Source organism: Ananas comosus, linkage group 2 (genome assembly GCF_001540865.1).
Source record: "Ananas comosus cultivar F153 linkage group 2, ASM154086v1, whole genome shotgun sequence".
NCBI classification, from domain to species: domain Eukaryota; kingdom Viridiplantae; phylum Streptophyta; class Magnoliopsida; order Poales; family Bromeliaceae; genus Ananas; species Ananas comosus.
The window spans coordinates 13,842,675-13,867,482 of NC_033622.1; the positions used below are offsets into that span (position 1 = coordinate 13,842,675).

At 35.7% G+C, this 24,808-nt stretch overlaps 2 protein-coding genes across 2 annotated transcripts; both read left to right on the forward strand.

Moving 5' to 3' along the window:
• On the forward strand, nt 7,295-10,135 carry LOC109723157 (programmed cell death protein 2-like). Its single transcript, XM_020251416.1, has 7 exons — nt 7,295-7,590; nt 7,719-7,802; nt 7,915-8,012; nt 8,084-8,403; nt 8,482-8,716; nt 9,067-9,271; nt 9,867-10,135. The coding sequence occupies exons 1-7, from the start codon at nt 7,498-7,500 to the stop codon at nt 9,954-9,956; spliced, it is 1,125 nt and encodes a 374-aa protein (XP_020107005.1). The 5' UTR covers nt 7,295-7,497; the 3' UTR covers nt 9,957-10,135.
• LOC109704156 lies at nt 18,485-23,720 on the forward strand. Its single transcript, XM_020224902.1, has 2 exons — nt 18,485-18,689; nt 21,133-23,720. The coding sequence occupies exon 2, from the start codon at nt 21,512-21,514 to the stop codon at nt 23,426-23,428; it is 1,917 nt and encodes a 638-aa protein (XP_020080491.1). The 5' UTR covers nt 18,485-18,689; nt 21,133-21,511; the 3' UTR covers nt 23,429-23,720.

Sequence of the window (24,808 nt, forward strand, 5' to 3'; positions counted from 1 at the left end):
TTAGGAACATTTGCAACACTCAACCAAAATCGTTGACTTTGAATAATAACGGAAAATAATAATGGTGCTTAACAGAAGAAATTAATAAAAGATATCTCTGATTACAGTAGAAGTTCCAGTAAATTAATGAAGATATCTGGAATTACCGTAAAAGCGCCGTAAAAATATCTTAATTTTGATAGTCGAAGAGTGGTTGAGCATTATGTTAGTTTTAAATGCAGTTAAAACCTGTTAATGTGGTCAAAATATTCACCGTAAAGCCGATAATTAACTCTTTGGTATCCAAAATATTAATCTAGTAGGAAATAATTTTTTATTGGCGCACATGGCAATTAACTCAAAACTACTTGAAAGAGAGAAACCTTAAAACTAACTTTGGTACGATGTTATTCAAAAAGTTGATTTCATAGAAATCGAAATTTAAATTAGTTTTATCATCCTTTGCTATTATAGTTAACTTGCTTTCAATCATCTCTACTGAAAATAATATTTTCATTAAGAATGTGAGAAAAAACACAAAGTTACTAGTATCACACTTTATTATTCAAAAACCAGATCATTTTATTTGAGACTTGATTTTTTTTCTAATCCTTTTTCTTTCATTTCTTCAATCAATGGAAAAAGGATCAGTAAGAACTAAAGATTCAAGTTTGATTTACACTAATCATTTTGATTGACGATTTTCCAGTCGATAATAAATAAAAAAAGTAATAGGAACTATAATAAACTACGTAATAACAATCAATGCGAAATATTGACTACCAAAATAATTTCATTATTTTTTTTTTCTCACAATCGCTTGTAATATAATTCTATAGATGAGAATTTTAACTCGTGTAATTCTTTGAGAATTATCAAATAAACTAAGAATTGACTGAATAATGAATTTACCCAATAGTTATAATTAACGTGGCACAATTTTTTATTAAAATAATGAAAAAGATTTTTGAATTGTTACTTTTGAGAGCGGAAAAAAAAAATGTTATTTCAAATTTTCTGCTTGCACTAAATATTTAGCTTTTATATTTGTTTGCATTTTGGATCGCGTTAACCTTTTCAAGAGGCCAAATTGAATATGCATTATCTAAAAGAAAAAAATCAAAAGAAAAATAAGAACCTACCGGCCTTGGATGAAAACTAATAGGATATTATCCAAAAATATCTGTATCTATATTCGATAATATTTGGATCCGGTCGGATACGGATACAGATATAATTTTAGAGAGTTAAATTTTTTCGAATATTCGAAACAAAGAATATGGATGTGAATATCGAGTATTCGAGAGTTAAATTTTTTCGAATATTCGAGACTTTAGTTTTAATATTTTATATTATTTATATTTTCGGATCCGCCCGGTCAAATTTCGCCCGCCCACCTCTGCCCAAATCTCTTTTCTCCAAATTTAATCTTTCTTGTCTATTCCTCTAATTTATTACTAACCAAGGTACGGAGGGATGATTAATACATATTTTGAAAAATTAAGATAATTTTTTATATTATTCGATTATTTTATAATGAGTTGTATATTAAAATTATATATTTTATATGTGAAAAAATATAGTTGAAAAATAAGGTAGAAAAATAAAGTACTTTTTTTATATATGTGTATTTTAATATATATTATTATTTGAATAAAAATATTTGATTCATATTCGAATTCAAAAAATATCTGAACATCTCCGAATCCATTTCAGCTGATATGGTAATAAAAATTTAGCATCCGACCTATATCTGTATTTGAATTCGTATTTAAAAAAAAAAGAAGATGCGAATATAATTTCATCAAATATCCGACCATTTTCTATAATGGCCTCTAAAGGAAAACACTTTAAGTGATAAATATTGGACAGATCAAAACCTCCTATGGCGATGCAATGCTTGAAACATAAATTGTACGGAAGCAGTGCGTACTCTAATGCGAAAAAAAAAAAAACAAACAAACAAATAAATGAAAAGAAAGAAACAAAAGAGTCAACAAATCGAACGCATCAGCGAATGGGCTCTACGTGAGGAATTGACCGAGTGTGGCAGAATGTCAGTCCGAGAACACCTCACATGCCGATTCCAGGCTGTAAAACGACATATAAATCCCTAGACCAAGTCTACCATGTCTCACGTGGGCTATCCAATAACTTACTGTCTATTTTATTAATTTTTATATTATCACCACTTAGAAAAATAAAAAATAAAGGAATGTTTTTAAGTTTTAACAACTAGTTACGGCTCATTTGCGAGCACGGAGACAAGCGTGTGGTTCGCATTCTATAAAAACTTTAATTTTGCATTTACAGTGATATAAATATTCAACCGAATATTTACAGAAAAAATATTATAATAGCTCCTCACACAATGTACCATAGTTACGACATTGAGGTCAGGGATCATCAAACGACTAGGACTCGCCCCATTGCCTTTCTTATTTATTTATAAATAAAATAGTATGTATTAATGCGGAGGAAATTTTATATTATATGGGATTTGATCCGTGGGTTTGAGCGGTCCACGGCGAACGTGTTGGACCAGGTCCAGGCAATAACAACGGGAATCAGGGTGGGCACAAAGTCACTGGGTAAATAAATCCAACGCTTGGGGAAGCAGAGGTGCCCGTGACAAAGCGTTTCTTCGGTGCGGAGCGGAGCAATTTTTATTTTTTTATAATAATAATTTTATTACTACGTGGGTGCGTGGGCTCGCTCAAGATAACGTTGGGCCCACTCTGGGTGGGGCCCCCACCACCCCCATTTCTTCTTTCCCGCCAAAGGCCGTGCTGAGTTCCACCGATTCAAATATTTTAGAGAAGGTAAAAAATTTGAAAACATTTTCTCTTTTCCTTTTCTTCGGGTGCTTTAAAATCATCACTGAAGAAACTTATAATAACGCATTCTTATTTTCTTCATGCGCGGTATCAATGTTGATGTGTACTATTAGAACCAAATATTTGCGAACTACGCGGACAAAAGAGACAGAGGGATGATAAATAATGCATTATGTTGATGTTGATACTCAGATTCAATCATGTCATAGTTAGTATTAAATGGTTGTTGCTTATTAATTATTGGCTGAAATATTGTAATGATTTTATTATAGACTAATGTGCACATGATTAATGATCAAGAGAATTAGTTCACTCTACTTAATTAGGTTTGTAATTGATATTTGACAAATGATTATCTCATGTTATTACAACAAATATCGTGGTAAGCTTTCTCCCTTTGTACTATTTTATGCAGTAGAAGTAAGAGTTTTAAATCAAAGCTTTGTAATTAAAAAATACAAAATTTTTTACTTTAACGGCGTTCCGCCGTTTTAATAATATAGGCTTCTATATTCGTCAAACTTTCTACTAGGCCTAATAGATGCTTTATTGTTTTTTTAAGAGTGTGTGAAAATTGAAACATAGCAATCACGGAGGAGCAAATGTCCATTCGTTTACTTTATTTTCACTATCCAGCGGTGGAATATCGGTACTCTTCAAGAAGATCGAGAAACGAAAAAAAAGGGTGGTCGTCTAAGATTATATGTTGGTTCACTCTATTGATTCCAATTTAGAGATCGATAAATAATATAATTTGAAATGATTGGTAAAAGGACACCGATTAAGGTTGAATTAAACCTAACGATTAAGACTTACTAATTTGAATCTGGTTCGAATGCACATGTCAAACCAGATATTGTAGGTGCGTGCAGTTAGTGTTTCAATTGCAGTTGAAATCGTTGCCCTCCTAACACTCTTTAGCCTCCCATGCTCACCTCATTTGAAAGCACCCTTTAATTGGTCATAAGATAATAGATACATGCTTTTCATCTCTTCAGAGGCCTTGTTGTCTCATCCATGTAGCTAAGTTCATATCCTGAATGAATGAAGCGGGTAGCGTGTTACCTTTTTCTCAAAAAAAAAAAAAGATAATAGATACATGCTAACTTGGAGGAAGTGCTTTTTGTCAACAGCACTTTTCTTACTCCCAGGGGACTCTTATAAAAGGGAAGGGATAGTTGGTTTCCACTTACAAGGTTTTAGTGGAGCTGTGGAAAAGCAGAGCATTTGTCTCTGCTACCATTTAACCTTCTCAACCAAGATTCTCACCATCTAATTAGACCACCATGCAGGGGCCCAGTTGATGGAATTGCCTATCTTGGATGACGATTATCTACTAATTTTCGGAAAAAAAAAATGCCCTTTTACTTTAAAAAGAAACTGCATATATGTTGTTTTCTTTTTAAAGTTAATAGCTTGATCGGTTCGGTTCGGTTGGTTTATTCGATTTGAATAATCACCTTGTCAAACTAAACTTTTTTACTTTGAACTTAAGTTATCTGACCCTCATCTAAAATGTCTATTTATTCACCTTATTTATTCAATTTAAGTAATGATAAAATATCAATAAAACAACATTTTGGCTTAATTTGTTGCTTGGTTTAGACGTCAACGTAGGGGATAACACACAAGACAATTAGTGGGTGTCGTAGCCTAATAATGCATGTGGTGGCGGTGTATATGTATGTATATCTCCCCGATTCCCACCCACCGTTTATGTCACGCAATCGCCCAAGTAATAGGACACCTCGTTACATCTTCTTCTCCGTGACTATGTAGAAGACAACAAGTCGACGTTCACCGAATGTTCCACCTTTTGCGTCATTGTAAGGAAAATGGCTCCGACTGATTATTCCTTCTTTTTTTTTTTCGTTTTCTTTTTTCTGGTCAAGAGCGTGTTTGGCAACGAAACAGAATACGGTACTTCCTTTTGTTGTTATTTGAAAGAATATATGTATTATTTTTTTTTCAGTAAAAGTAGAAGTTTTAAGTAGATTCGTATTTAGGTAGAAAACCTCAAAGGAGGAGGAGCTTATTTTTTAGTAGATTCTATCTAAATCTACCATCCAATATAGCGTTGAGATTCGGACATAAAACTTTCATATTGAAACAAATATTAAAATTCAGGTATAAAGTGAATTTATACGGCTTATTAAGCTCCTCAACGAACCTGCTGTCATCGCCTTACAATTGAAGAAACTCCTGCTTAATTTTCTCAGTATAAAAATATCATTTGTTTTTTTTTAAAAAAAAATCTATCAATAATTCTATTTAGGAAAAATGTTGTTATTTAATGATAGAAGCAGATGTACACTCGGTCAAAGTATGTATGGTTACATTTTTCCTCTATATTTATGGTTTCAAAGAGTAAAACGCTTTTAGGTGGTGGCTCGGCATTTTTTTTCCACCATAGAAGGCTTTGGGTTCTTCACTATATATGGATCTTCCACGGTATTTCTGATGTGTTGATATTTATAATACAATTAATATATGTAATTCTAATTTTTTTTTTTTGAGAAATAGGTAGCACGCTACTGCTTCGTTTATTTTAATTTAGAAATAAACTTAGCTAGAAATGTGAATCAACTAGGATTCGAACTTGGGTCTCAGATACCAACCATCAAGTCCTTTGTCACTTACTCTAGAGACGGTAGTTTATGTAATTCTAATTATTGATGTGTTGATATTTATGATACAATATATGTAATTCTAATTATTGATGTGTAGACGTTTATGATTCTAATTATTTATGCACGCGGTTTGAGGTCCCATACCTAATATTTATCTTTTTAGTATATTAACAGCACATACATGTAACATATTATGGGTTACCTATAACAATGCTGCTTCTATTACAAGAAGGTTTAGGACCATTTGGGGCCGTGGGGCTCGCCGTGGGCCATGGCTTTTGATTTTTATTGGACAATAAAAAGTGATGCAAAGATAAACATAAAGAGAGTAGCAAAAAGTTTCTACGGTATTTTGTATTTTTTAAAAAAAATTTCTATGTTTATAAATAAAGATCTCATATAATTGAATGTGCTGAGGATTGATTTTCTTTTTCCACTTATTTTTACTATTATTGATTGGACTGTTGCGTGACGGAAAGCATTTCATTAACAAAGACATAAAAAGGTAAAGATCAAAAAATTACTTTTATATTTTCACCTTTTTATCGTCAAAAAGCTAGTTAAATGTACAAAGTGCAAGGATTCCACCATTCAATCAAATTAAAGATTCATATTTATTATTATATTTTAAGATACCGAAATTGCATCTGCGCATGCATGTTGCATCTGGAAGAAAAAAGGATTGATCTTTTTGATCCACACAAGCAGGATTTCATTTGAAGATGACAAACTCGCGCACCCACCATGCATGGATTTCCAATTCACAAACATCCCCATCATCTAATCCTGCGAATTTGGCGCGGGAATGTGTGCGTCCCAGCAAAGGCGATGATGGTGTAAACTGACCCACCAGGGGGGGGGCGGTTTCTGATATTGACATCCACGCTACCATGTTCGCCCATATTTGTCACGACGGCAAAAGGATGCTTTTTAAGTCCTTTTTTTTAAAAAAAAAAAAGGGAAAAAAGAATGGTGGCTTTTATGTTGCAATGTTGTTGTTCATGCTCCATACTCCTAATGGGTACACGGCTCCACCAGTGAGTTTGCTGTTTCGCCTAATTTTTATATTTTAATTTTTTTTCTTCTGATTTTAGTTCTAGTCATTTTAGGGATTTTTTTTGTTGCATGTACATTTAAATTTAAATCTTATGTTTGGTTTGACATATTTAATTTAATTACTGTAGCTGGAACTGTACGAGCATGCTCAACTGCAAGAGTTGAAGTTATATTCAAATCAGCCGCAGTTCCAACTACAGTAATTAGAGAGAGAAAGTAATATAAATAATAAATAAGCTTACCTCTCTAATAACTTTTATTTAGAAAAATATTTATAATTACATCGAAAAGAGATAAAATTTCAAGCCGAAAAACAATAGTTTCAATTTGAAACTACATTCTTTCTATGAAATTAAGTTATATATAGTAAAATCTGAAACCTCACTACCTCAGTGAAAGGAAAGATAGAATTCTTTAAAATATCAGTATAATTTTATATACTATTTAAATAGTTTTTTACCGAGCAACAACACTACAGTTTACACACACATTATGGAAAAGAAGCAGCTAATAAGACTAGCATAGAGGCTCGGGCCACTTTGGACCCCGTAAGGTCAAACTAAGTTTAGATAAGGCTAATTGCTATTTAAACGGGCTTGACGGTAGAGATTTTCATTCTACCGTTTATGTGACTTTGATATTCGTGCGAGTCATGTGATCAAACGGAAAATGGAATGATCTTATATTGGGCTTAGAGTAAGCATCTCGGCCCTCATGGTCTCGGCCCACAAAATGACATAACCAAAACCATAGCCAGTCACTTTCAATTTTGCATTTTCGGCCACAACGGCCCATTAATAGTAGCTTTTCTCCGTTGGACCCTCTCAAAACCCTAGCCTCCTCCTTCGACCTCCTCTCCATTGATCCCCTCGATTCGAGCCTCGGAGCTTCGTAATCCATCGCCGAGCTCTCCATCCCCTCGATTCGGAGGAATTTAATCAAGTTTTCATCGTTTTTGGGAGTTATCTTATTTTATTTTATTTTTTTAAAAAAGGATGGGGGATGTTATACTGGGCATGCCCGGGCGGTGGGCGGAGAACAACCGTGAGAAATCCGATCACTACACCACAAAGATCGGCGGTTTTCCGGTGATTCTTCTTTTATCCTGATTAATTTAGCCAAAATTTGATGTCGCTTTTATCCAAATTTTGTTCTTTTTTTTTTTGGAAAATTCGGTTGCCTATCCAATTTTTTGATTAGCTATTCAATTTCGCAGGATTGGCCCATAAAAGATGCGGATATTAAGCTTGATTTAGTTCAATGTAAGTTATGTGGAGGGAAGCTTTGTCTAATTGCACAGGCAAGTTTTGTCCCCCCTCTTTTTTTTTGTTCGAATATATAATTCAAGTATACCAAAATTTCTTCATTACGTTTTAAACATTCTAATCGGTGTTTAATGCTTTCATATTTAGATTTACGCGCCTGTTTTGACGCCAAAGTCGAGTATTGAGGATCGTGTGATTTATGTGCTTGGATGCCCATTGCCGGAATGTGGGAGTAACCCTCAAAGGTACGTCCTTTATACTCGAATTGCACGATTTTTGTTTACATTTGTATTGATCGAGGAATTTACATGTATAGCTGGAGGGCTCTTCGAGTTCAGAAGTGCCAAGATGAGACGCAAATTAGCGGTAGCAGTCCAAAAGCAATGCCTTTGGAAGAAGAATGTGCGCCTGCTAAAGAACTCAACGGCACATCCGAGGGGCACTTGTCGACGGATTGCACTGAAGAGAATGATGATGAAGGCGATAGTGATTTAGATTTGGAGGATTTGGCTAGAGCGCTCGCAGAAGCTGCTACCCTTGCTTCTCAGTCCAAGAAGCAAAATGGATCCAAACGCCCTAATTCTACTGCGAAAGGACCCGCTGTTAAGCAAAGAGTAGACAACGCAAATATGCCATGTACTTTTCAACTTCGTGAATACGCCACTAATACTTATCCATTAAAAGTGATGTTTGATTTCTCTTTTCTTGATGCAGTTCTGCCTTGTTTTTATGTATATCCGGAGAAGGAGCTGTATGCAGGGAAAAGTAATCCAGTTTCTGTTGGCGACTCTGCGATTTCTATAAAAGAAAACCAGAGCAATACGAGTGATCACGAGGATGAGGAAAAGTGGGAAGGAGAAAATTATGAGTATGATAGAGCTTTAGGGGCCGATCGTACATATTTGAAGTTCAAGAAACAGCTGGATGCATATCCTGAGCAGTGCTTTAGGTATTTGAGCCGCTTAACTTCCGAATTGCATATCTGCGAATTAATGTAAAGAGAACGAGAAGCTAAATATGAAATATAGCATGGTATTAATGGAAATATGCCAATGCATAGAGTAGTGAAGTAACACACTGTGTCTATTTTAGGACGTCTTATTTGGCTTCGTTTGCTATTTTCTTACTTATCTTTTTTCCGGGAAAATTAGTGACAGAATCTTAAGCATAAATTGGTGTTTTTTTTATGTTAATGAACAATTTGTTGGAAAGTTTGCTTCTTGTTTTTCAGTCTTTTGTGCTGAATTTTCTTGGGCATGTGCATGTATTTGTTTTTATCGCGCCACTGCCTTTTTCTAGGTATTCCTATGGTGGTAATCCCCTGTTGGCCACACCGAACTTACCAAAGCCAGAGACTTGCAAGCTCTGTGGATCATTGCGGCACTACGAATTCCAGTTGATGCCTCCCTTGCTGTATTTTCTGCATCAAGCTGCTGATGATTCATCTGTTTGTTCACCGGATGAGTGGACTTGGATGACTCTTATCATATATACATGTTCCAAGGTAAGCTGTTTAACCTCTTAAATTTCCGTTTCCAATCTTAACACTGGCAGCTGCTTTGCACAATCTAAACTATCTAGAGGCTAGTTAGTGCATATCCTTTTTCATTTATATGATGAGCCGGATGTTCTTCTGACGCACGTCACGAGTCGTGCACAATCCGAGCTATCTAGAGGCAATACACGGCTCTTTGTGCTGAACCATGTTGAGCCCTGTTGGAGGTTTTGGAATGCCTATTTCCAGTTATCTCACTTATATTTGCAAAAGTCGAGTAGCATCTTTAACTTAATTTTCTTTTGAATACTTACCCAGGACGAGATCTTACATCATTTTGTAAAAGAAGAGGTTACAAGGCCCCGCATAAATGCTTTAGAATTTGAGGCATGCATAATGATGTGTTATCCATCTCTAAAGGGAAAGGAAAACCCTTTTCAGTTCAGAAAATCTGATCTTTTCATTCTTAGCTTTGCATTCAATTTATTCTCAAAATGTGAAGGGTGACTTTTTTTTCGTTAATTGTGCAAAGAGCTAGTCTTATCACCTAATTTCTAGGTTGAGTGAATTTCTTATAACACTCGGTCTATATTTTTCATTGTAGAGCTGTTGCCCTTCGTTATGTGCTGAGAAACCTGGGGGCTGTTGCTGGGGAGTTTCAGAGGAGGAGATCATCATTCAAGATGATTCCTGAGTTCCTCAAAAAGGTTTTCACATCTGTAAACATAACATTTGGCCATGTTGTTTTCATCTGCTTCTCTACGCATTATTTTGTATAGGCTATTTTGGTTTTCCTAATGTACAATAATTATATTTTCCGTCAAATGATCATTAATTCATTATAATGTACAATCATCATTTTATTTAACTTTCTGCGGATGCGTAATCTGAGATTACTGTTTGAAGTAATACTGAATGTGGTCAGCAATTTGATGGTAATAAGTCAACTATGTCCTCATCTTTTGATTCCTTCACTACTCGTCTCTCTCGATTCTTCGTTGAGCCTTGTACCGAAAGATTAGTAATGCGCTTACCGTAAGGTCGTGGTTTGCGGAGTCTACTCCAATATTGGCTTCTTCAACATGGTGGGAGTTCCTTGCCTCACCTTCCAACCTAACTCATAAAAAGTGTATGGTTGTGAACAGTTTGATTAATTACCTAGTTGTGACTTATTTGCTGTTCTCAACTTGAAAATGATAGTGATAAAGATGCAGACCATAAAAGGTACGAACGCTAGCTTTTAAGCATTAGACGAGTATCATTCTTATTCTATCAAGATACTTCTGTTTATTTTTTTGTTCTCTCTGGGCTAGTTATGGTACCATAAATACTGGTTTGCATAACATTAATGATGCGTTGTTTTGGAAAAATTTAATAAAAAGGAAAGTGTAACTGTCAACTGTTTTAGCAGTTATGATTCTAGTCCTTTCACATGTCCCTCGCTAACAGCGTTGTTTGCCACGATTGTTTTCTCACGCAAGCCAATGTGAAAAGTATCTGCAAATTTTGTTAACTTAGATTCATCTCATTTTTGCGTAATCAATTCGCCAATCCGTACTAAGTTGCTCAATCACTCAATCTATGAACAGAATAGTTCCTTTCAAGTTTGTCAACTTAACTGAAACTATTAATTCTTCTCCTCTTCCTGTTACTACCTCTCTTATTTCGCATTAACGAGATCAAAATTTCCGGTCATAACAAATAATCAACAAATAAGAGTTTACGCAGCTGATAAATGCTGCAAAGTTTCATGTAGGCTCAACTTGTAACGTAGTCCGTGGCCGTGGCTTGAGTCCTAAAAGAAGAAATTAACATAAAATAAGAAGATAAAAGTAAAAGAAGATGGTGACCTGGGAACTCCACATTGCAGTGCATGGGTGATGGAATCAAACTTCATGGCTTGATGATAATGATGCATTTATTTTGGTGAATAAGAAATTCCTATAGTAGGAATAGATTCTGCATCTTTAGTTTTTAATTGGATTCTCTTTAGTTTTTAATTGGATTCCCTTTTATTTGCTTTAACTTATAGGGAAAGATTAAAAATAGGGTGGATTTTGTGGGTTAATTGGATCTCGCGCTCTTAGTTTTATATTTTATATCTTATTATTCCTTTAAACTGTCTCAAACATGAATTCTCCTTACAAAGTAGTGGTAAAAGATAACCTCCCTATTCCACCAAATCCAATGTAGAAGTGAGTTATTCAAATTTAAAATTTCTGTAAAATATATATATATACAAAACTAGGCTACTGTATTTTTTTTTTTTTTTTTGAGAATAAGGTAACGAACTATCCGCTTCATTCATTAAGGTCATTGGTCCTATTGTATTATTAATAGCACTAAGTCATTGGTCCTATTCAAGGAGCCAAATGAAAATAATATGTAGAACTTTTTTTTATTAGAGAATATCTTTTATTATAGAGTAAAAAATTCTCAAACCAAACACAACTAAAGATTTCGACTCCACATGAAAAGACAAGCAAATCCATTAAATTTCAATAATGGGTAGATGGTACTTTACACTTTCATCGTACTCTGGAATTTTCTTGTGCTTATCCACTATTAGTACCCAAAAAAAAGGAATAAAGATCATAAACAGGTCTTAAAAAAAAAAAAGAAAAAGAAAATTGCATCATGGAGCCACCATTGTTGACCCCCTTGATCTTTTACTAGTACATTTTTTTTTTCCCCTTTCGTTACTATTTCTTAATACAGCGAAGTCAAAGGCTCTTATTTTGAATGTAGACCGAAGATTAAGCTTAATCACCGCTGAACATAGCTAGTAAAGTGAACAAGTCAATTGAATACCTCAATCGATCTACATCTCACCAAGTCATTTGTTTTGGCATTTTAATGCGGAAATTAAGCGCACCATAAATTGCCCTAAGTGGCTCAAAAAAATAGATCATCTACGGTCTCGGATTCTGAAGCGAAAATAAATATAATTTACTCTTGCGCGATTGAAAGCTAATATAATGCTTAAAAAATAATGTCGTATTCATTGTGGAAAGTAAATAGAAGCAAAATTTGAGTTAAACTGAGTGATATTTTTAGACAGCTTGTAGGATCTACCAATATAAATATCTTGGTGATGTAATTTTTAGCGTCAAAATTTTATTCTTTATCTACTTATAAAAAGTGAACATAATGTTAATTTTTTATACTTTTTAACGAGTCATTTCATGGGAGGCAATGCACAAGATAATATATGGGGGCCAGAACCTGCGTGTGCGCACTTCTTTCCACAGGTTGTTGATAATTATGCGATTCATTCTTCTTCTTTTTTAATATATTTGTAGAATATAAAATAGCAAGTTGCCATGGAATCTAAATATTAGTTAATAATAGTTGGATTCTGATAGGTTGTTTTGGAGCCATTTTGAGAAAAAGATTCACGACAACGTGCACTATTTGTACATACTCGACCTCGTGCCATTTTTTTGGCCACTTTTTGAGGATAAAACCGCTTTGTGATGCGGGAAAAATAGATAGTAAAATATATCTCTACTATGGTTTTTTTTTTCTTTTTCTTTTTGTTATTGTACGGGATACATATTATGTATATATATATATACATATACCTTGGAAAGAGATCTAAGTGTTGATAAACTGAATCCAGAGAAAAAATAAAAATGTATGGTGTAAGCGTTGCTAAAGTGTTGATTAAGTACTCTCAACTGTAGGCTAGATGATCCTAGTTCAAGTACTGTTTCCAACGAAAGTAACAAATGAAATTCATAATTTTCAACCAACTATAGCAAACCAAATATATGATGGAATTTAACAATCGTTTCAATTTAATCAATAAAAAAACTTAGATTAGAAAGATAAATTAAAAAAATAAAAGTATGCCAAATAAAAAAGTTGAGGGGTCTATTTCAAAGTGGCCTATAATTGAAAGGAAAGAAAAGAAAAAAAAGAAAAGAGTAACTCAGGGTAAGTAGTTTATGAATATCAACCAAATTCATTTACATGACCAATTAATGTACAATAAAAATAGCAAGTTATTCACATGGACAATAGATAGCAGGATTAATATTTTCAAATATGACTAGTCCAAGTATTTCCTGTCTCTTGGTGACAATTAACGAGCTAATAATCTTAAAAAATATACACAAAAAGAGCTAATATATATAATCCGCGGTTTAGCACTAAGTTTCTTAAGCTTTTTCTGGCCCTTGCTTATTAGAAAAGGCAACTTTTAGACTCCCTTGCTAGTGTATAAACATTGGCATATAGTAAACTGTTATAAATAAATTATGAGCTATTTATTAATCCCATTGTAATTAATTTACTATAAACTATATCTTGACCTCTTATTATAGATGGCATTTCATGTCAAGGAACAACTTGTTATAATTAATAAATTCTGGGCAAATATGGAGAGAATCTTTTTGTTTTTAATTTTTCATACTTTTATTTAAAGGATTAATGGAGTTGCTAATCAAGAGGTAATGCTCATTTAGGGAAAGCCTTTTGATCAGTCAATTAATGTAGCTAATTAAGAACTATATCTCGATTCCCTGCTTCCCACAGTGTGGCATGTGTAATAACATTTAATTAGCTTTATTATAACATAAATGCTCTGCTAATCCATGTTTCCAAACCTTATATTTTGTGCGATTTATATCTTACAAAAAGGCAACATGTATATATAAATAAATAATTTTTATAGTTTATACAACATACAACATCAGTTCAGGGTTGTAATTACAAGATTGATCATTTGTTTGGTTTCTTAGGCACCAATCTCGTAGCATAGGTCATCGATAGCGCGATGAGTACTTTTGCGTACAAATTTTATATATTTTGGATTAATAGCGACATCTGACTTTGTTTAAACTATTCTATAAACTATTACGTGTCATGATGACGTCCCTACCATAATTATTTTTTAAATTTTCTATGAAAATATATAATCATACAAAATACTACGTTATAATAGATTCAAGCCTGGAATCAACCATACAGGCTTGTAGTTACATGACTTTACCAAAGACAAAAAAAAAAATTTGTCAAAAAAGAGTTAAATTTTTTAAAATAGCAATTTTAATTTTTTTAAATAATTCACATATTTTTTTCCTTCAACCTTTACGATAATTGTGTATGACAAAATGAATTTTTGGCCGTCCGTTCCGCTGATCGAAAATCTCGTCCGTTGGATTACGGCTGATCGGCAAGCGTCCCCATAGAAACTTCTATGCGCGCGATGGGGGCGAGGCCGCGCTCGTCGCGCCCGCAAAGTCGCCGACGCGCACCACCCACGCCAATTATAGGTCACGTCCCTTCCCGTTTCCGCCAATAGGAGGTCGAAACGTGTCGCGTGCAGCGAGCCCCGTGGGCCCCCACCCACTTTTGTCGTTTTGCGCGCCCCCCCCCCGCCCCGGCCCCCGCGCCACCACCGTCCCGCGACGCGACGCGGAAACTCGGGCGCCGAGCCCGAACACCCCCCTCGTTCGCCTGCACCTCGGGGTTCGCGACGCCACGTGGACCGGGAGACGCGAATAGCGCCGCGCCACGTAGTTCGCCGGGCAATGGGGCCGCGCCACGTGCGAGGGACTCTGCGAATAGGGTGCGGGGCGCAGCGGAATCGGGGACCGGTAGACGCCGTTACGGCTCCGCCGTTAGCGCCGGCGCCGGCGTTGTCGGCTCCCGCTTCGAGCCGGCTAGGAGTGAACGGACGGTAGGCGAGGTGTTTAAGCAACCGCTCGTGGCGGGGCCNCCTCATTCCCTTTTGTTAAGGGTCAGCATAGATTTTATAAAGTAAAAGAAGTGATTCTCACATCCCAAACACTATTATTAAAAGTGAACAGAGAGACATGAATTCAGTACATTCATAAAGCAAAAGAGCAATATTCCCTACCAATTTCTTTCTTTTCTTTTTTAGATGTGTTTCATTTTCTCCTCCTTTGGGTCCTACTTAAGGAGTATCAAAGGCATTAATTGTCTGTATATACCTAAAGATCAAAAAAGTGTTTATCTGACAATTAAAAAAAAAAGAAAAGAAAAGATCCAAAGCAGTAACTAACCTATGCAAAAAGGCTATGATGTTAACTGCTGCTTTTGTGAACATGAAGCTATGTTCTAAAGAATTTCCTATTTCCTATATATATATATATATATATATATATATTCTAGGAAAGGAAAAGAAAAATAAAAAGAAAAGTTAAAAGCTCAAAGCAGTAATAACGTGCTAATAATTTATGGCGGTAAGCAATTTGCACGTACGCTCATATGCTGTAGCCTCAACGTCAGGGATCTTGTCAGAGTCCCTGTCGCGCAAAAAGGTTGATGCAGCGACCAAAAATTAATTAATAGATGCGTGAATGGGAAACAGTACTTGTATGCATGTGACCTTTTTTTTGTGTTTAGGTTTCTAATCATTGCCCGTAGGCTCTTTCATTTCGGTTTTTTCCAAACTAATTTATTGCACTAATTATTGGGGGAAAAAAAATCAGAGAATTAAACTCCGTGAATATACATTGGCTCTTCTAAGATTTTATTTTATTTTTTTTTTTTTTTTGTGAAGTTTGAATCTAGCATTTAGGCATTTAGGCACCCGAAGGACGTGGATAGGGTTGTGGTCGAATTCGAAACACATTTTTTTTAAAATTTGAATTCGAATCTGACAAATTTTAAAAATTCATATTCAAATCCGAACGTAACCAAAACTCTGAAATCTCAATAAGAATCTGAATCTGAATCCAAAAATCTGAGCTCGAAATAATTACTTCTCTTTTCAATATTTTAAAATATACTATAGTAAATCTAAAATTTTAAAATACAAATTCAAATATATATATATATATATATATATATAATAGAACTAGGCTGGAATACTATCAATAGCACCAAGTTGTTGGTGCTATTAGTTTTTTAGCCTTTGGATTGAGAAATATATGGTTAGGATGATGTGGGCTTCCTAGAGTTGAGTGGGTGGTTGGTTGAATAGTATAATATAACGGGTAAAAATAATCAAAGGGGTTAATCTAACGGCAGAAAACTTGATAGCACCAGTGTTTGGTGCTCTTGATAGCATAGCAGCCGGACTCATATTATATAATATAAAATAAATTCAGGTTCAGATCGAATTCGGATCAGATACAGTCAAACTTCATATCTGAATCCATATTCGTCGGATTTTTATTTTTAATATTTATATTCGAAACCATATCCGTTTAGTATCTAATAAATTCGCTCTGTTCGGACTTAGTTTCAAATAAAACTTTAGGTATTCATAACCATTGACATCCCGTGGAGATCGGCGCCTATCGTCCACTCATTGGAGGACATGGAGTGGTCCTGCAGATTTAATTGGTAGGTTGTGTGGGCCGCACTTGAAAAGCAAGATTTTATTTGGACTGTGCTCATAAAAAAAAAAAAAAAAATTCTCTTCTATCCATTAGCAACACTAATTATGCTTACTTACTTTCACTAGCGTAAGCAGTAAAGAACTTGATAATTGGTATTCGAGGTTCCAAATTTGAATTCTATTGATTTACATTTAGCCATACTTTTTCGATTTGACATATAGATATTTAAAAGTTTGCTTAACCCTAAAATAGAATATACATCTTATACTTATTCTATTCAAGAGCTATTAATTTTTTACTTGTGACGCGTGGTTTTGTAAATCCTCCGATGAGATATGTAAGATCTCAATTCTCTTTCTAGATGTACAAGTAGCTAGAATTTTTCTAATTAAAATTGTATACTGTCAATAATATTTTTTGGGGCTGAGTTTGCAGATGTATTGTAAAGATTTGTTCTATTTGAAGAATGATTTTCTTTTTTTCAAAAGCAGTATGCTAAAATTGCTTGAGAAACTATAAGAAAAATTGGCTTTCTAAATTTCACTAACATCCATCTTCTTTCTAAATTTCACTTAGAAAAATTGGCTTAATTATGAATAATCTCCTTTGACTAATACGAAGCTTTACTTTCTTTTTCTACCATTTGGTGCAATTTGTGGTATTATTAGAAACAATGGTACATTGAAACCATCAAATCTTGCTCTTAAGTTTAGAATAAACATACTAACCGTTTCTAGCGCAAATAGCAGAGAGCTCGATGGTCGGTATTCAATATTCTAAATTTAAAGTTCAGTTACTTTACGTTTCCAATTAAGTTTATTTAAAAAAACAAAAAATGAATAACATGCTATCTTTATCTCTATCTGAAAAAAGAAAAAAAGATTTTCATCATTAAAATGCCCGATCTTTCCTCAAGTTGACATATTTTTGGTAAGTTTCAATTACTAGACAGGTTACAATTAAAATTCCTAAACATAAAAAATTATGACCCCCCAAAAAAGCACTTATTAAAAATACTTACTTTTAATCACTGTAAGAAGGGGATGGTGTTAGATTTATTATAGTTAGAACTTAGAACTACTCCCAAATTAGTTGCAATTCTAACTATTATAATAAAAAAAGTAATTTTAAACTGAAGATAATCTTACTTCTCTAATTAGTTTTTGAATTTTTTTTTTCTATATTAAAAGTAATCTCTCCATTGTACACATAAATTGTTAAATTTAAAAAATACATTTCATAATTACATGCAACAAAATAAATTATATATATAATTTTAATACTTTTTATTACATTTAATTAAAATAAACTTAACTAACTATGTATTTTTTTGAGATAAAACTAGTATGTTACCCGTTTTATTTATTTTTTAAAAAATAAATTGTCACTTGCGCTAGGGGCCATCAATAATTGCGTATATTTTTAACTACATCTAGTATGATTTTTTTCTTTTCTTTCAACTAACAGGCCGTAACCGTATTCCACACGTCACCAGCTCACAAGGTAAGCGTCCTGGAAGACGGAGAGAAAATTTTAGAATGCACCAGATATATTGATGATGTGCCCGCAATTAGTTAAATAATTTTTTTTAAATTAATCCATTATATCATAATAAAAAATATATTTTTATTATATTTTTTTAAAAATATATATAATTAATTAATTATTGCTGACGTAGTGTATGTCTGATATAGTAAACTTTTTGGTGACGAGGTTAGAGTGAAACAGTACCAAACGACTACACGACAAAACAGCCGACGCCGTCGTCCCGCGCGTGGGACCCACCATCCGCCTACCCCCAGCTCAAGCCGCCACGCTATAAACGGCTCACGGCGTAGGAGCGGAGCGAGCTGACGCCGTTAGCCAGGTAATACTCGCCGTTATCTCTCCTAGCTTCGCTCCATCGCCCCCCCTTCTCTCTCCCTCTCTCACAGAGACTTGCAAACCCTAATAATAATAATAGCCGCGGCGACGCAAAATTCCAATTAATGCTCGCTCCTTTTAACTCTCTCTCCCCGTGCACATTCGCCCTATCGCCTATACGATTTCTCTTCTCGGAACGCTCTTTGGTTCTTCCATGGTTGTGATCTCGATCAGATGACCCCTTCTAGGTGCTTCTTGTCCCCTTCTCCTCGCTAATTTTCGAATTAAATCCGTTATTTGTGATATTTTTTGGGGCAGTTGTCTTACTTTATGGGGTATATTAGGGTTTTGGATTGGCGTTGTATTCTTCTACTATCGCACTTTCTCTTGTAGTTTCTTTGTAATTTTGGGTGGATATATTTGGGTTTTTGGTGTTTAAGCACTATTTCGATGGCTTGCTTTCCAGTGATGAGATTATGTGTGGTGATTTTGAGTTATTTCGGGTTTGTGGAAATTTTTTTTGACAAAAGCTTAATTTGGATGGTTAACGACGTGTTACAGATCTCGTTTCTCTGTAGATTTTGATATTTTGGTTATGGTGACAAGTAGGATGAGTCTTTTTGTGTTTGCTCCTTAATTTTGTACTTATAGTTTCATTCGCCTTGTGATCTCTCTTGTTGTAGTAGTTTGGGAATTAAAATAGGAATTTTTCTTGTTTTCAATTTCTTCAAGTTTATGTCCAGCTATTAACGGAGTTTTCATCGCCAAAACTTATTCATTTCGAACCCAGTATAAAGCAAATTGCTTTGGTATTTGGGGACTTGGGAGCTTCTATTATGGATGTCCTTTTAGGAACTTTAGTTGTGTTTGCTTGGTGTCTTGTTAATAGGAACTATGCGAGTATAAACTTATTGAGTTCTTATTAATTGTGTAAATTGTTCTCCATCGGGTAAGAGCATGCATGATGTTTTGATTGAGAATTGGCTTCAGATCTTTTTATTTCTTTGGGTTGTCTTAAATTGCTGGAATTTTGAGGTGACCTGGTGTTCGTTGCTGGTTGATGCATTACACATAATTTAAGTTTTATTCGCTTTTTTACGAACTCAATCACTTGGTGATGGTAAGATGGTAAGATAGGCTGTAACAAAGATGATATAACCCTGTAAATTTCTGTATTATGAATGAGCTGAAATATAATTGAGGGACTGCTAATTGTATTGTTAGTATCGATAGAGATACGGAGTTCCATAGAAGTATCTTTTATTTTTGATGGGCAATCTACTTGAGATTTAGTCTTTGTATTCAGCATTTATTTTCCATATATTACAACTTCTTTGGACAAAATTATATATAACTATAGCAGTAACCTGTGAAAAACAAGATACAGAAGGAAGATAACTTGGGAAGGCACATGAAAACAAGCCCATATTTTTAGTCATTTAGAGAATAAGTGATTTTCTTTCCTAATTTGTCCTTTATTGACACTCCTCTATAGTGCTATTTAAACAGAGTATTCTTGGTTATATTATTTTCTGTTCAATTCGGATAGTCTTATCTTATTTTTACTCCTTAAGATATGAGTTATTTTATTATACTCATTGTAAGATCTGGTTTTATCTTAGAATCTTTTCAAGATATGGTCATATCTTCATTAAGGAATCCCATACCTTCTAAATACTTGGAAGGTTCTTTTTTTTTTTTTTTTAAAGAACTCTTGTCCACTCTCTCTTCTTCTATATGGACTCATAAAGGATAACAGCAGATGCCACTACTTTTTCTTGAGAAGGCTAACCAACACCCGAGAAATTGATCTTGTCTTTGACTTCAATAATACGCAGCGTTTTCCTATCATAAGTTGCTAATATATATTATGTAATCTGCTAATTCTATATTCTCTATAGTCACACTAACGTGCACAGTTATATGAATTTATTTTCTCACGAAAATATAGCTTATGGTAGCTGTTTTTTTTTTTTGAGCTCATTAGAAATGCTTCCTGCATATCTGTAATATATAATATGATGCTTAGATATGCATGCTTGCTTGGTACTGTGGTACACAGAACATGCATTTGTCTGGAAATACTCCTGTAGGTCTGTGCATTTTTTTATTTATTGTATGAAAATAATGTATCTTTTTAATTGTGTCGGGCCCATTAAGCCCCATTCCCTTCATTAACCTTTCTGTTGTATTATCTTGTCCTTTTACATCTCTTTTGGGAATTATCCATCTGATGTGGCAAAGCTTGTATTACTTGCCATCCGGTTGACTTATCTAGTATGATTTCATTGATCATTCATGTATTTTCACTTGAAAACATGGTTGCAGCTTCTGGGCGCTTGATCATTTTTGATCATGAATATTCTGTTGTTTCATTTGTTTTATGTACTCGCTGAAAATTGCTTCATACTTAAATTGTAGTTTCTGTTAGTTGTTATTTTTCACTCTTGTAGTTGTTTCCTGTGTACTTTTATTTATGATTATCCTTAAAGATTGTAAAATTTCTTTTGCTACGGATGCAAATTTTATTATTTGTGGGAATGTGCGCAATGTAATTTTTATTTTCTTGACAGGAAATTACGAATTTGTACATCATTAATATGCATCTGGAATAGAAGATTTGATTTGTGCATGCTTTCGCATCATTTTTAGTATACATCTATCATTCCTGATTAAGTTTCTTGCGTGCAGGTTCAACGAAGTTCTAAGACATTCCTGTGAGAAGTGAAGGGTTAACTTGCTGCTGTTATTACTGTTCAGCATCACACATTCTTCACATATGATTTATCCGTTATTGTAGTTTTGTGTATGCTGAGCTCTCGATAGTATTTTGACCTTGGATTCACCATTATAGGCTTGATAATCATGGACCGGGCTGACACGTCAGGCTTTGTCAGTGGTGGAGGCTGTGAAATAAGGTTCCGTACATACTTCCATCTCACCTACACTGGGTTCTTACTCTGTAATAAATTTTCGAGAATGCATTTATAGAAAGATATATTAGCTCCCCACCTACCATTCTTCCCAGATCCTCTATAGTTAGTGTCATCCCTTCATATATTAAGCAAGAATGGATCTTAACATGGTGGGTGCTTCACTCACGCAAATTGGACGCACGCCAACTGTTTGCAAGAATGACAACTTGGGTGATACTACATTGCGTCTGAACTGCCTAGGCTTTGGAATGGGTACAGTTTCTCCATATTCACAAACCAATAACAGTTTCCCTGCTCAAGATGATGGTTGCAGGCTGGTCCTTGGATTAGGCCCCACACCAAATCTGTATTGTGCGGACTATCACAGTTCCGGAACCAGTAAGGCCAAAGAACCTGCAACTTTATTTGGTCAAAGTTTTTCTATGTGTGATCCAGAAATGTTAAAACTGGGCCTTCCAAGGGAGACTCCAGAAACAATTCAAGCTGTAACACCAAGCAACTTCCCGACCCAATCTCCATCCCTCGAAAAAGGTCCGTCGTTTCCGGTTGTTGATGAAGGTTCAACTTCAGCTAAGAGAAAATCAGGTGGATACATGCCGTCTCTTCTTTTTGCGCCAAGACCCCAAACTGTTGGTGGTAATAATGTATCCCCACCGGAAACTCGGGATTTACTGGAGCCTGATGTTGATGATACCAATCATCAATATTCTATTCAGTATCAGCTTCATCTCAGTCCTGAACCTTCAGCCACAACAGACTGTTCTTTCGGTGCAAATTCAGATATGGTCATCAGTGCAACTGCCTCTGAGCAGCATAGTCATCACCACCATCCTAAAAAATGTAGATTCAAAGGATGCTCTAAAGGTGCTAGAGGTGCGTCAGGACTCTGTATTGCTCATGGAGGCGGCCAGAGGTGTCAGAAGCCTGGCTGCAACAAAGGTGCTGAAAGCCGAACAGCTTACTGCAAAGCCCATGGAGGAGGGCGGCGGTGCCAGCAGCTTGGGTGCACTAAGAGCGCAGAGGGGAAGACGGACTACTGCATAGCCCACGGCGGTGGGCGGCGGTGCAGTCACCAAGGTTGCACAAAGGCTGCGCGGGGCAAATCTGGGCTGTGTATCAGGCATGGTGGTGGGAAGCGATGCACGAGAGAGGGGTGCACCCGGAGCGCTGAGGGGCAGGCCGGACTGTGCATCTCTCATGGCGGGGGCCGCCGGTGCCAGTTTCAAGAGTGCAACAAGGGCGCTCAGGGTAGCACCCTGTACTGTAAGGCCCATGGTGGGGGGAAGCGATGCATCTTTGAAGGCTGCACTAAGGGGGCTGAGGGGAGCACCCCTTTATGCAAAGGGCATGGCGGGGGCAAGCGTTGTCTTTTTGAGGGAGGCGGTGTTTGCCCTAAGAGCGTTCATGGTGGCACAAATTTCTGTGTGGCCCATGGAGGAGGGAAGCGGTGCGTGGTGCCCGGGTGTACCAAGAGTGCCCGTGGGCGTACTGATTGCTGTGTGAGGCATGGTGGTGGGAAGCGGTGCAAGTTTGAGGGGTGTGAGAAGAGCGCACAGGGGAGCACGGATTTTTGCAAGGCCCATGGGGGAGGAAAGCGGTGTACCTGGAGCACAGGGTGCGAGAAGTTTGCAAGGGGTAAGAGTGGTCTATGCGCAGCTCATGGGAGTCTGATGATTTCGCAACAGGAGCGCGACAAGTGCGGGAGCATGATAGGACCTGGCCTGTTTAGAGGTATTGTGTCAAGCTCGACGACAGTAGGGAACAGTACGGAGAATGAGTACTCTTCTTCCGGCATGAGCACCTTATCAGACTGTGTCGAGTCGCAGGAGAGTATGGGGAGGAGGCAGCTACTTATACCGCCTCAAGTGTTGGTTCCACTCTCTATGAAGTCCTCTTCGTTGTCGGTACCAGCGGGTGGGGGAAGAGAGGGAGGAGGAAGCCAGGAGCAGAGCTTTGGGTTTGTGGTCCCTGAGGGACGGGTGCACGGCGGCGGGCTAATGTCTTTGCTTGGTGGGAGTCTCAGAAATACAATTGATGGTGGGAAGGTGTGAAATTTATTCAGCTGGGTTTCTCTAGCTCTACTATCCATTTCTCGTCAAGTATCTGGACCTGTTTAGGGACAAATTGTCTATTTCTGCTGGTCTATGTCTATTTGATAAACTTTGTTTCTTAATAGTGTCGCTCGGTCGTGTTAGTATTGAAAACAATGTATCATAGAAAAGTAAGGTTTTGTATTCATGTCTATGTGATGTAATTGTCTGTAAGTTTTGAACCTCTGAATCTTTCCTAGTCCTAGTTCTTGTGAATAAGCGTTGTTTAAAGATAAATCTGTTGCTTGTATCATTACTTTTTATTTATGCTTCTGATTCAAGTTGTTTGTGTTTTCCTAAAAAAAGCTTGAAAAATTGAGAGGCGCATCGCTGTACAGTATTCAGTTGTGGCTTTAACGGCGGCCGCCACGCCTTGATCTGCAACTGCTCCTACGTCTGTCTGTCGACGTACGATTCGCTTAATTTCCGGAGCGTTGGAAGCCTGACGTTGATTGGATTTACCGCTCTGCCATCGTAAACGCGTAAAAAAATATTGTAAGTTGCGTTACGTACGCTACAAAGTTTCGCCTTAATTTTAAAATATTACTATATTTTAGATGTCGCTAGTTAGATAATTCAAAAATTAATGATTAGAATGTAACTAATCATTTCTAATCTGTTATTTAAATCGTTATGTGCTTTTGATTCTGATTGGGTCGTAGGTTTTTTATTCATTAGATATAAAAGATTATTAGGGAATAATTTCGAAAGCTTTAGATTTAGCCATTTAGGTTATTAGAAAAACAAACAAAATTAAAATTATAATGCTTCTATAGTTGTTTATTTTTTTAACCGTCCATTTTTTTAAGTATGAACAGTCCTGATTTTTTTTTTTTTTACCATTTAATTTTAACCGGCAATAGTAGGTAATTCTTCCATCGGTAACCGGTTGGCCTGTACATGAAAGATGGGTAGAATTGACTTCCTTCAAAAGAATTAATTTGGATTTCTTTCTAAACCAGGTTTATTCACAAACTAGTACACCGCTTATCTATGATTTTTTTTATCCTATTTTATTCGTAGATCCAACCATCAAAAATTTAATAAATAAATTTCTGGAGTTATCTGGACGGCCCAGATTGAAATTTTATATAGAATGAAGGACTAATGAATGAACGGTGTATAAACATCAGATGCACCCGGCATACGCTACTTTTCTCACGTGGAGAAGGTGACTAGGAAAGAGAAAGATATTGTCTATGTATATATGCTCGCACCTGGTGTATTCTTAAGTCGTGCACCAAACGAAATGCACTATGATAAATATCTTTAAATAAAAAATTATATTAATAGATAAAATTTTTTATTTGAATTATTATAATAAAAAATTAGTTAAAAATT